The 12244-nt window shown below is 48.9% G+C and overlaps 1 protein-coding gene across 3 annotated transcripts in view; it reads right to left on the bottom strand.

Moving 5' to 3' along the window:
• Positions 1–12244, bottom strand: part of RXRG (retinoid X receptor gamma) — a 95755-nt gene that overhangs the window by 16711 nt on the left and 66800 nt on the right. For all 3 annotated transcript variants that reach the window (XM_035123681.2, XM_035123682.2, XM_060276636.1), the window contains 3 exons: positions 10022–10191; positions 6306–6435; positions 3848–3980 (listed from right to left, as the gene is read on the bottom strand). In XM_035123681.2, coding sequence (XP_034979572.1) covers positions 3848–3980; positions 6306–6435; positions 10022–10191 — 433 coding nt within the window. The remainder of the gene's footprint in view (positions 1–3847; positions 3981–6305; positions 6436–10021; positions 10192–12244) is intronic.

The raw sequence follows: 12244 nt of genomic DNA, 5'->3' as shown, positions 1-12244 counted from the left end.
ACTCATCGCCTTCCCGGATCCTGATCAAGTTGTACGCCCCCCTCAGGTCTAGCTTGGTGAAAATCTTGCCTCTGCGTGCCGCTGTCAGGAGATCATCCACTCTGGGCATGGGGAAAGCCACTGGCTCTGTCACCGAATTCAGCCGTCTAAAATCCACCACAAGACGGCGCTGTTGCGTGTCTTTCTTGTCCACCCAGAAGACCGGGCTGCCCCCTGCTGCCTTGCTTTCTCTGATGAACCCCCGCTTGAGGTTCTTGTCGATAAAAGCGCGCAGATCCTCCAGTTCCTGGTCTGACATGGCGTACAGCTTGGCTGGGGGTATAGTTGCCCCAGGCACCAGGTTGATCTGGCAGTCAAAAGGCCTGTGTGGGGGCAGGTGGTCGGACTCCGCTTCACTGAAGACCTCCTGCAGGTCCCAGTATGGTTTGGGTATCGCCTCACCCCCTTTGACGTGCATGGTGGCCACCGTGGCTATCGGAGGCCCCTCCCCTGGTTGGTGCTGCATGCAATGTTCCAGGCAAAAGTCCGATCCAAAAGTGATGCATCTCTGATGCCAACTTATGGAGGGGTCGTGGCGCGCCAGCCAGCTCATGCCCAAAACGATGGGGGGGTCTGAGATGGTCGTGACGTTGAAAGCCAGTGTCTCTGAGTGCCTTCCAACCGTCATTCTCATGGGGGGGGTTTGATGAGTGATGGCCCCTCCCAGCAGCTCTCTGCCGTCAATGGTTGCCACGTGCAGAGGAAAATCCAGCTGCAGAAGCTGGATCTGGTGCTCTTCTGCAAAGTTTCTCGAGAAGAAGTTGGCTGAGGCACCACTGTCAATTAGGGCGAGGACCGTCAATGGATAGCCATTTGGGAGCGTGAGCGTCACTTCTAGAACCACTCCTGCTCTGGGAGGGGTGGGCTGGCTCTGCTCCTCTCTGTGCGGGTGGGTGGGCTGGGGCTGTTGTCTGCTGACTGTGCCTGGCTGCCGCCCCTTGTCTCCTGCAGCCAGGCTTTCCCGTTTCCCTGCTGTGGTGCTGCGTCAGTGGGGGAGGGCACAACCGTTCCCGCCTTTCCTTGCCACTCCCTGCGATGTGGGCAGTCTCTGACGAGATGCTGGGGGGAGTTGCAGAGAAAGCAATTCCCACCCCTTCCCTCCTTGCGTCTTGGCGCCGCTGGGGTTTGAAAAGCCCGCGCGCGCGCGCTATCAATCTGCATGGGTTCCTGGTCCTGACTGGCCCCAGGCGTGGCTTGAAAGGGTTGTTGAGGGAGTGGCTTCTCCTGCGACCGTGGGAACCAAGCCCGCTTTGCGCGCGTTGCTTGCTTGTCGCTCCATCTGGATTCCTGCCTCACCCCCACCGCCAGAGCCGCTTTGCTCAGTTGATCCATATTACTGGGCTTTGGACCTCTCGAGAGCTCATCCTTCACCTCCTCATGCAACCCCAAGTAAAACGCCGCTTGCATTGGGGCAGACTCCAGATCCCACCCCAATCTGTGCACCAGCATGGTGAATTTCGCCCAATACGCGCGAACTGTCATATTTCCTTGGCGTAAATTATGAAGTTCCTCCTTAGTCTGGTCCATATGACTATCGGACGAATACATCGTTTTCAAACCTTCTAGAAATAGTTTGACATTCTTCATGCAAGGATTCCTTGTTGCAATTAACGGTCTTAGCCACTCCCTGGCCGCCCCTGTAAGGTGCTCCACAATAAACGCTACTCTGTGCTCATCATCAGGGAACTCATCGTGGTGCAGCTCAAGAGCATACACAATCTCAGTCTCAAAGCCCTGAAACTCCTTCGGGTCTCCATTGAACTTGCTTACTAGGGTCCCGGCTCTCCTTCCTGGCAGCACTTGGACTTGGGGTGCCCCTCCCGCCTTGTTTTTCTCTGCATCCAGCTTGTTTTGGAGGTCTACCGCCACCGCCCTTAAATGCTGCTCTTTTTCCTGGAGCTCTCTCACCTGTTCCGCAAGTTGTAGCCGGTCGTCCTGGACCTTCTTAGTCTCCTCTTTAGCTGCCTTCAATTCTCCCTGCGCCTGCAGCGACAGCTGTTGCAGTTCTAGCTGGGCTTGCTCAGCGATCTGCCGCCACTTCTCCGCCTCTGACACGCTCATCCCGGCAACTCCAAAGTAGCCCAAAAAGGATTAGGAGGTTGCTGTCACAGTGGCCGGAGTGGACTACTTCAGAGTAACGACGCTACGCAGCTCTGCATTTTATTCTTTTATTGGTGCTGCGTATTTACAGTGCTCAAGTCATTGCTATTTACACGGAGCGATGTTGTCAGTCGGTTTCAGAACCTCCTAATGGCTTTTGGCGCGTCTTTCTCCAACACAAAAGCTTTGGCAGACCCATCCTCTTGCCCCTCCTCTTCCTGCGTAATTCTGGAGTTGGGGGGATGGGTCTTCCCCCCTTACTTGCCCCTTCCTGTCCCACCTGGGACCCTGGCTCCTCTACCTTGCCTGAGCCTCGGACACGACTTCCTGCTTCCCCACTGGAATCGGAACTCTTCCTGCTTTCCCCTTTGCTCGGGGACGGGCTTGAACTCAGGAGGGGAGGGACTTCGCGATATCCCCTGTCCCTCACAAGTGCCATCATCCAGTCATCATTATCCTGTGTTTTCCATCTTGTTCTTCCACCTTTTCTGAGCACAGAAAGCTCAACTTCTTCGGAATTAAAGAGTGGCACCATCTCTCCCGGCACAGGTGCCTTATCCCATCATTCCTGACCGTCGGCCATGCTGAACAGGGCAAATGGGGAGGTGTTGCTCAGTGGGGTTGAACAACACCTGGAAGGCACGAAGTGACTCTTCCTAAGCACCACCCTTCTTCCTTTTCAAAAGGCAGTGACCTAGCAGGAAAGTGAACTATAACAGCTCAGCACACATTTCTGCTTTCGAACGGCTATGTTGGCAGGAGCTGGGACCGAACAACAGGAGCTCACCCCATCCCGGGGATTCGAACTGCTGACCTTCTGATCAGCAAGCCCAAGGTTCAGTGGTTTACACCACAGTGCCTCCCGAGTCCCATTAACCATACATAAATAAGCATAAAAATGTGCACCCCACCAACAAGACCATTCCATTATAACTCTCCAACCTCCCAGAATTTCAATACCTCTTGCACTGGTTTAACCCCTTTCTGTTTTAACAATACAAATTCTTTGAACACCCATCACATCTCTTCAAAATCATTTCTCCTGCATATTCCCCATCTTACCTTAATGGCACGTGTTAATTTATCATTCATAGCTATATCCCAAACATCTTTGTACGATTCTTCCATTTTATATTCTGCTTGCCCCTTCCACTTCCTGGCTATAATAATTTGTGCAGCTGTCAATAAATTTGTGAGCAAGTCCCTCATCGCCTGTGAACCTTTCACCCCATCATAAATTGATAATAGTGCTACTTCTGAACTTTGGGTCAGCTTAACCAGGGCCGTCTTATGCATAGGTGCTAGGGATGCGGGGGCCCCGGGTGCTGGGCTCTCAGGGGTGCCAGGCTGAGAGTCCGGGGCCTGAGAGTTGAGTCCGGGGAAGAGCCCGCCCGTCGGTCAGAGCGCCGCAGCGGGCTCTTCTGCTGCGGGCAGCTTTGCGTCGCGAGTTCGGGGGTGACTGAGCCAGCGAGACGCTGAGCTGGCCGGCCACCTCCGCCCTCCTGCACGCCTGAGACTGGGCAACTGGGGGGGGGTTGCCGCTGGGTGGATTTTTGCACCCCAGTGCCGCATATGCTTAAGACAGCCCTGGCTTTAACCCCATGATTTCTGCTATCTCCTAACCGAGCTTTTTATTCCACCAAATTGACTCAAAGATGCCGTTGACGTAGAAAAGTGCAAACGTCAAAACAAGAGTTCAGAAACATGCCTGTCGAAAATGGAGCCCACTCCGGCGCTGTGCGCACTGCTCCGTTGCACATGTAAGCCTGTGGCCAGCAGGATGCCATCCTGGACAGAGACAGAGCGATGGGAAAAAGAGGCAATCAGCAGCTCATTCCAACCTAGAAGAGAAGACAGGAGTGAAACAGATGCTTCTTATGGGACTTGCCTCTTACAAGTCCTTAATGTGAACTGGATTTATTTGTGTTGGGCGTAGGAAAGCTTTTGTTTGCTTGCTTGTTTGTTCATTAATCAGTTCTTAAATTTCTACCGGTATACCGCCCTTCATCTGAAAATCACAAGGTGGTTCACAACATAAAAACACAAAATAGCAGCACAAAATACATAATAAAACAAAAGCAAACCAATAACTCATTTCCCACAGAGACGTTTAAAAGACCATAGAATGTCCAACCAGTCAAAGGCCTGATTGTAGAGAAATGTTTTTGCCTGGCACCTAAAGATATGTAATGAAGGCACCAGGCAAGACTTCCTGGGGAGAGCACCCCACAAATGCGGAGCCACCGTAGAATAGGCCCTTTCTCGTGTTGCCCCCCCCCCCCCGGAAGAGGCACAGAAGAGGCACAGGAAGAACCTCAGATTATGATCGCAAGGACGGTCCTTGAGGTATTGCTGTCCTGAGCCATTTAAGATGTATAGATCTAAATCAGCACTTTGAATTTGGTCCGGAAGCTAATTGGCAGCCGGCGCAGTTGGGCCAGGATCAGTGTAATATGCTCAAACCCTCTTGCCCCGGTGAGCAACCTGGATGCTGAATTCTGCACCAGCTGAAGTTTTCAAGCTGTCTTCAGGGCAGCCTAAGGTATAACGCATTGCAGTAATCCAACCTTGAAGTTACCAGAGCATAGACTACAGACGTTGGGCTATCCCAGGGGTCCCCAGACTACGGCCCGCGGGCCAGATGCGGCCCAAAATGGCCTCCCAATCCAGCCCGCGACTACCTCCGCCGCCCGCTGCCGCCGCCCGTTTTTACAACACGCAGTGTGGCAGCGCACTTCCAGATCGGGAACAAGCACCGAAAATTGTTTGTGTGCATGCGTATGGGCCTCTCCCGACCCAGAAGAGGTCATTTCCGGTGCACCTCCGGGTCGGGGGAGGCCCATACGCATGTGCACAAACGATTTTCGGTGATTTTTCCGACCTGGAAACGCGCCACCGCGCCAGTAACTGTGTGTGCGCATGCGCACGGGCGCACACTCCCCTGCCCTCCAGCCCGCCGCACGATCGGCACGGCAGGCACCAGCCCAAAGCCGGGTAAGTCTGGGGACCCCTGGGCTATCCTGTCCAGATAGGGGCGCAACTGGACCACCAGCTGAAGCTGATGGAAGGCACTCCAGGCCCCTGAGGCCACCTGAGCCTCAAGTGACAGCAAAGGATCCAGGAGTACCCCCAAGTACCAATACCTGCTTCTTCGAGAGGGTTGTAACCCCATCAAGAGCAGGCTTTTAACTTGCAATAGAGGATTCTTAATCAGTGTGTCAAAACTTCTCTCCAAATTAGCTCTATGAGTTTAATATTAATAATAGAAATACTCTCAGTGGTACAGGTTTTCAGAAATGGATGCCTCTGGGTGTATTGTAAATGGAACAGTACCAAACTCAATAAAATATTGCCATCGAGAACTCTGTTGCCAGATTATTAAACTTTCTCCATAAAGAAGTGGCAACGAAGTAGGAAGCAGAAAGAGGAAGTGGGGGGAAATGTGATTAGGAAGCAAGATCAGCAAGGCAGTTTAGGAGCACGGCCAGGCATGGAAGCAGGAGACAAAAACCTATTTGCGGACATCTACTGAACACACCTGGATTTTTTGCTTTGCTGCATAGAGGCTGAGGGCATTTTCTCCCAAATTGCTCACACTCCAGTAGCAAACCTGTTTGATCCCATGATCCACATGAAGATTGAAGTTGTTGTCTTACAAAAATATATATATGAAACTGACGTTTTTCTAACCAAGGTGAATCCACATGTAACTTGCCCCCAGCAAAGCCATGTATGAAGATTCACGCAACAGATTTGACACAGCTATGTGATGATGCTTAAAAGCCAAATCAGAGTGAGAGGAATACTGACTGGCCGCCCGTGGAATGAGTCAGCATTTTCTCCCCATTTTGCAACCAGGATCCCCTGCCCTGTCCCCTCCCCTCTCAACCCCCCCCCCAAAAAAAACCTATTGCCAAAACAGAGTGGCTAATTTCATGGGGGCAAGGGTTTCCACAGAATGCCCTCTTCATTTTCGACACGTCCCTATTTATTTTTAAATGAGGGAATGGTTAAAATGCAATCTCGTTGTCACCGGCCGTCTGAAATGGTGCAAAACAGTAAAATCTGCATTACATGAGCGCTCCGGATGTTGGGTTTCTGCTCTTAATAAAAACTTGCCTCAAGGAAATACAGCAGTGGCACAATGAGGCGGCCAAGATTCATACCTGCTCGGAGGAGGATAACTTGGTCTTCCAGTGTTAAGTCTGAGAAATGTGGGATTCGCTTGGCCCATTCCACCAGCGTGAAGAGTTGTTTGTCAGCTGCATGGCATATGTTGGTGACAGGATCGTTGGTCTAAGTGAGAAGCAGGTATGTGGGTGAGTAAATTCAACCTCTGCCACCTTGTCGTCATAGCCATCCTGCTCCCCAAATAACCCATAAAAATAATTGGAGGCAAAAAGGTTTTCGAATCAGGCATTGGTGCCCATAGGATGGACACAGTGATCCTAGATTTCCTCCAGGATACCTGAAGCAGCGTCTCCATCCCCATCGTTCAGCCCGGACACTGAGGTCCAGCTCCAAGGCCTTCTGGCGGTTCTCTCACTGTGAGAAGTGAGGTTACAGGGAACCAGGCAGAGGGCCTTCTCAGAAGTATGTGACTTTTAGAAGACATCTGAAGGCAGCGCTATTTAGGGAAGTTTTTAATGTGTGATGTTTTGTCGTGTTTTTAATATTCTGTTGGGAGGCGTCCACGGTGGCTGTGAACGCCCAGCCAGATGGGCAGGGTATAAATATATTATTATTATCATTATCATTATCACTCCAGTAAACAGCATCTGCAAGTTTCTGCAGTGCTTCAAAAACCCACAAAACCTCTTTGACTAAAAGTGGCAGTAGAACAAAAGTGGTTTGTGTCCACAACACAGGGAGGAATGCTTTCATTTTATCACTTTTTGCTCTCGTTTAAAACTATTAACTGTTGCCACCTTTGGTTCAAGTTACCTGCACTTTCCTCATCCTCCGTTTATTGGACAATAGCGGGGCGTTTTCTCTCAGGGACTTTACGGGCAGTGACCAGCAGGGGAAGCTTTCCTCTCTGTTATCCCTTTTAGCAGCAACACAGGCTGCAACCCCTCAGGGTATTGGTAGGTGTCATTCACGACCATGGTTTGGTAATGGCCATTTAATAATTTGGAGGCAAAAGACGCTATACATGGAGACTGTGCAAACCAGAAATGACTGGTGTTAATCCTAAATCTAGTGGTTGTTTTTAATTAATGCACACCTGCTAGGCATAGCTGCCAAGTCTCCTGTATTGCCCAGGAAACCCCCGTTTTTCCAGCTGTCCCCAGCCGGAAAAAAACAGATTTTTTTTGTTTCCCCCCGGGTTATTCTGGCGCGGCGGCCATTTTGGAACTGGGCGGAGCATGCTCAGAAGCGACTTTTGATGCTGCTTTGCCCAGTTCCAAAATGGCTGCAGCGTGACTTCTGGTGCGGCGGCCATTTTGGAACAGGGCAGAGCAGCATCAAAAGTCGCTTCTGAGCATGCTCTGCCCAGTTCCAAAATGGTGGCAGCGCTACGTCCGGTCTGCTACTTCCGGTCCAGTCCCTTATTTCTCAGGCCGGAACTTGGCAGGTATGCTGCTAGGGCCTTTGTTCTCATAGTACGCACCATTTATGGTTGGTAACCCCAGCAAAGCTAAATAATCCTGCAACTCAATCAAGTAATTCTGACCTGGATAGATGGATGTGCATATTGCATTTGCAATACGGACTGAATATGCGGGTTAGTTTAGACACCACTGAAGGCACTTTTCAGTGCCTAGCTCTAAGGTGAACATAGCTGGGTGCTACTATTTGAGTTCTTTGAAGGAAGACGGTTCTGAAAGGTCCTTTTGGGGAGAAGGAAATATGTCCTTGGCTTTCACCGTCTGCTCTTCTGCACACCCAAGAGTGCTCTGTTTCCACTGGAATTCAAAGCGGGCGCGTACCCATAGCGTCATCTCTGTCCCCAGAGAGTCACATATTCAGGCAGCGATGGTGGCTTTTGGTTGAACCTGAAGCAAGAACTTGGGCTTTTGTTTGCCTATGTTTTGTGAACTCTCTACCCCCTCAGAAAAGGTCATAATGGACGCCGGGATTAAAGGCCCTGCATTGCGGCGGCTGACAGCCAACACTGGCAACAAAGGCATCATGGGAGCATCTCCACCTCCATCATTCTGCCCGGACACTGAGGTCCAGCACCGAGGGCCTTCTGGCGGTTCCCTCGTTGCGAGAAGCCAAGTTGCAGGGAACTAGGCAAAGGGCCTTCTCGGTGGTGGCGCCCGCCCTATGGAACGCCCTCCCAACAGATGTCAAAAAGGAAAACAACTACCAGACTTTTAGAAGACATCTGAAGGCAGCCCTGTTCAGGAAGGCTTTTAATGTTTAATCCATTATTGTATTGTATTTTTCTGTTGGAAGCCGCCCAGAGTGGCTGGGGAAACCCAGCCAGATGGGCGGGGTAGAACTAATAAATTATTATTATTATTATTATTATTATTATTATTATTATTATTGAAACAAGGTGTCACCCTTGAACTGCCACCCGCACGACTGTTGTCCTCCAAGTCCTCCCTCTCCCGCCCCAACGCTCATCCAGTCAGTTGGTTCCTCGGGGAGAAGACTGGAAGCAAAATGGTCAGAATTCTCTGAAAGACAACACCAGACCTCCCTTGCTGCTCTTCTCTGCCAAAAAATACCATTCATCCCCAGCCAAAGTTCTCAACACAACCGATCAACCAACTCCCCTTGAGACTGCAAATCTGCAGTGTGTATGCCAAAAGAGGCCATGCCGGAAGTGTTTCTTCTTTGTAAAGCTCAGCAGGCACTTAACATAGAACTGCTCACACCCTGCCCAGCTTGAATCAAGTCTGGTCTGCGCACAATGCTTCGAATGCTGCATATTCATCAAACCCACCATAGATCTGGACTGAGGCAACTTCTGCCATTGACAGAGGATGGGCTCTGCAGGTTAAAGCTCCCCAAAAAGGTGGGCTGTGCTTTGAGCTGGCAGGATCAGGCCTGTGGCATGTTATGTTAAACAAGCTTTTTAAAAAGTGTGTGCTTAACCTGACCGTATTTATGCTGATGCAAAAGAACCCAAAATCCCCCTGCCTGCTATTTATTTTGTGAACCGCCCTGAGACCTGTGGGTAAACGGCGGTATAAAAATTTAAGAAATAATACTAATAGTAATAATAATTCCCCACCACAAGGGTGCAATTGAGTGCAAACAGTACCTTTGAGACAAGCAGATTTGAGGGGTGTGTGATTTTCAGCAGGGGTGTGTGTTCCAATTTGGACCAGCGTTTTTCTTTTCTTTTAAAAAAAGGGCCAGCTTGAGCACTTTTTTTAAAAAGCCTGTTTAGCAAAACGTGTAGTTTGGCCCTCTGGGCGTGCATGTATGAATCACTCTCATTATGAATCACTCACAAATTTAATAAATAGAAATTTAATTAATACTACTAGTACTAATATGCCTGTTGTCTTTGTCCATGGAACTCTTGAGAGTCCCATGGACTGCAAGAAGATCAAACCTCTCCATTCTGAAGGAAATCAGCCCTGAGTGCTCACTGGAAGGACAGGTCCTGAAGCTGAGGCGCCAATACTTTGGCCACCTCATGAGAAGAGAAGACTCCTTGGAAAAGACCCTGATGTTGGGAAAGATTGAGGGCACAAGGAGAAGGGGACGACAGAGGATGAGATGGTTGGACAGTGTTCTCGAAGCTACGAACATGAGTCTGACCAAACTGCGGGAGGCAGTGCAAGACAGGAATGCCTGGCGTGCTATGGTCCATGGGGTCACGAAGAGTCGGACACGACTAAACAACAACAACTAGTACTAATAGTAATAATAATATGTTGCCCAAGTAGCAGCCCAGTCCCAAGCAGCCACCTACTGAGTTTTCAGCATTCATATCACTGTAAGATTCGGTTTTGGGCTCAACAGCCATTTCAGCCTCTAAAATCCTCTCCACAGGCATGTCTTCATTGCTGCTGCCACAGCTGCTTGTAGACTCAGCTTCATTCTCACTCCGCTCTCTGCTTCTCTGCCTCTCCTCTTGAACCGCTGAGTAGGAAAAATAAATATATTTTTAAACCCCAGGTTTTGCCCCGGTCCAAACATTTCAGGCATCCCACGCCCTGTGCCCCTAAATACATCTGCTCCTTTTTCCTCCTCCCTTTCAGCTTGTGCCATGAACTGCCTTATGCCTAGAACAGTCATGTTCAGGCTTCCCCAAACTGCGGCCCTCCAGATGTTTTGGCCTACATCTCCCATGATCCCTAGCTAACAGGACCAGTGGTCAGGGATGATGGGAATTGTAGCCCAAAACATCTGGAGGGCCGAAGTTTGGGGATGCCTGGTCATGTTTCTTCCCTTTCCGTCTTCAAACAAGTCTTCTACAAAGCCTTTCCTGGACCAGGACAATGTGCACTAAGTGCAGAATATAATTTTTTGACACAGAGAAAAGTAGATTTCTAAAAAAACTCGCATCAGTTAGGTAAATCAAGCAAATTTACAATAGCTTGGTTATTTCGCACAATTCCTTCCTGTTTGCTAGTCGTGGGGAGAGGAGGAGGAAATCTGTGTTGACGTAAAACTCACCGACAAGCCTGCCGATGTCTAGCTAGACACTTGAATGTAGGGGGGTAGGCAAAAGGCAAGGTAGAAATAGCAATGCAACCTCATTGTCCACTAGTAGGCTTGGAGATTGCATGGCTCAGCTGCCTTCGCCGCCGTGCGAGGGCAGCAATGCTTCAATGAGGTTGTACCAAAGCTAAAACTCAAAGCAAATCTCAAGCTCTTCTCCATGTCAGATCCTCGGGAGGAATTCAACCAACACAATTAGAAAGGGCGGGTGGGGTGTGTGACAACCTCATGGCTTGCACAATACATTCTCCCTTTCTCTTTGCATATACAGTACAGCTCAAGGAGCACCAAATCCCCACCGTGAGAAATGTTACAGTGGCTTCAACATCAACACCCTCCCATGAGATGTCAAGGAAATAAACAACTATTTGACTTTTAGAAGACATCTGAAGGCAGCCCTGTTTATGGAAGTTTTTAATATTTGATCTTTTATCACTAATAATAATAATATTCTGTTGGGAGCCTTCCAGAGTGGCTGGGGAAACCCAGCCAGATGGGTGGGGTATAAATAAGTTGTTGTTGTTGTTGGGCTGATTATTTGGGCTCACGGAAGCCCTGAGCGGAACTGTTTATTTTATTTTTTTTGAAGAAACCAGCATTGGTTTAACGCCTAGCAAATCACTTTGCGCTCTGCAAAAAATGAGTGCTCTGGTTGGAATGAGATTTTTGGTTTGCAATGTGCATTTCGTTTCCTGCTACTAGTAGAGAATAGCCTAAGATGGGACATCCATTATCTTTCCTGTTCTCTTCTATACAGACAGTGTTGAGGACTGAAGTGTCTGTTGGTTTCTATTTTAGCTGTACGCCACCTTGAGTCCCTGACAGGGGAAAAGGTAGGATAGAAATATAAAAATCTTTGGCCCAGAGATGGAAAGAAGATAAAGTCCCTACCAGAGAAGAATGGCAGATCAAGTCGATGGATTATGCCAAAATGGCTAAAATGACCGGAAGAATCAGAAATCAGGAAGACCAAAATTTCAATAAAGAATAGGGAAATTTTATAATTTATAAAGTTAAAATCGTTAGTAGGATTGGAATACAGTAATATTTGTAGTTTAATGGTGACCTTTGGACACAATGGAGAGGTAAAATATTTGGATTATTATAAAAGATGGGGTCACGAAGAGTCGGACACGACTAAACGACTAAACAACAAAAAGATGCAGGAGGAAATGATTAACAATAGGACCCACAAAAGGGAGGAGGGAAGTCCAGGAGATTATTTGGAATCTTGTATCTATGTTCTATGTTTGATATGTGACTGTAAAATTTTAATCTGAAAAACCAAATAAATAAATGTATTAAATAACATAAACATAAACATAAACATAAATGTGTTTGCCCTGCAGTGAATTCACTCCCAACTGCTGTAAGTCTGGTTCATCCAGTGCAGTGATAGAGCAGGGATTCTGGGCTACCGCTTGTCCAGATTATTCCTGCCAGCGCAACCAAGGATGGAGCGTGTGTGTTG

Source organism: Zootoca vivipara, chromosome 7 (genome assembly GCF_963506605.1).
Source record: "Zootoca vivipara chromosome 7, rZooViv1.1, whole genome shotgun sequence".
In the NCBI taxonomy this organism is placed as follows: Eukaryota; Metazoa; Chordata; class Lepidosauria; order Squamata; family Lacertidae; genus Zootoca; species Zootoca vivipara.
Note: the sequence above shows the minus strand (reverse complement) of the source record. Positions and strands in the feature narration are given on the sequence as shown.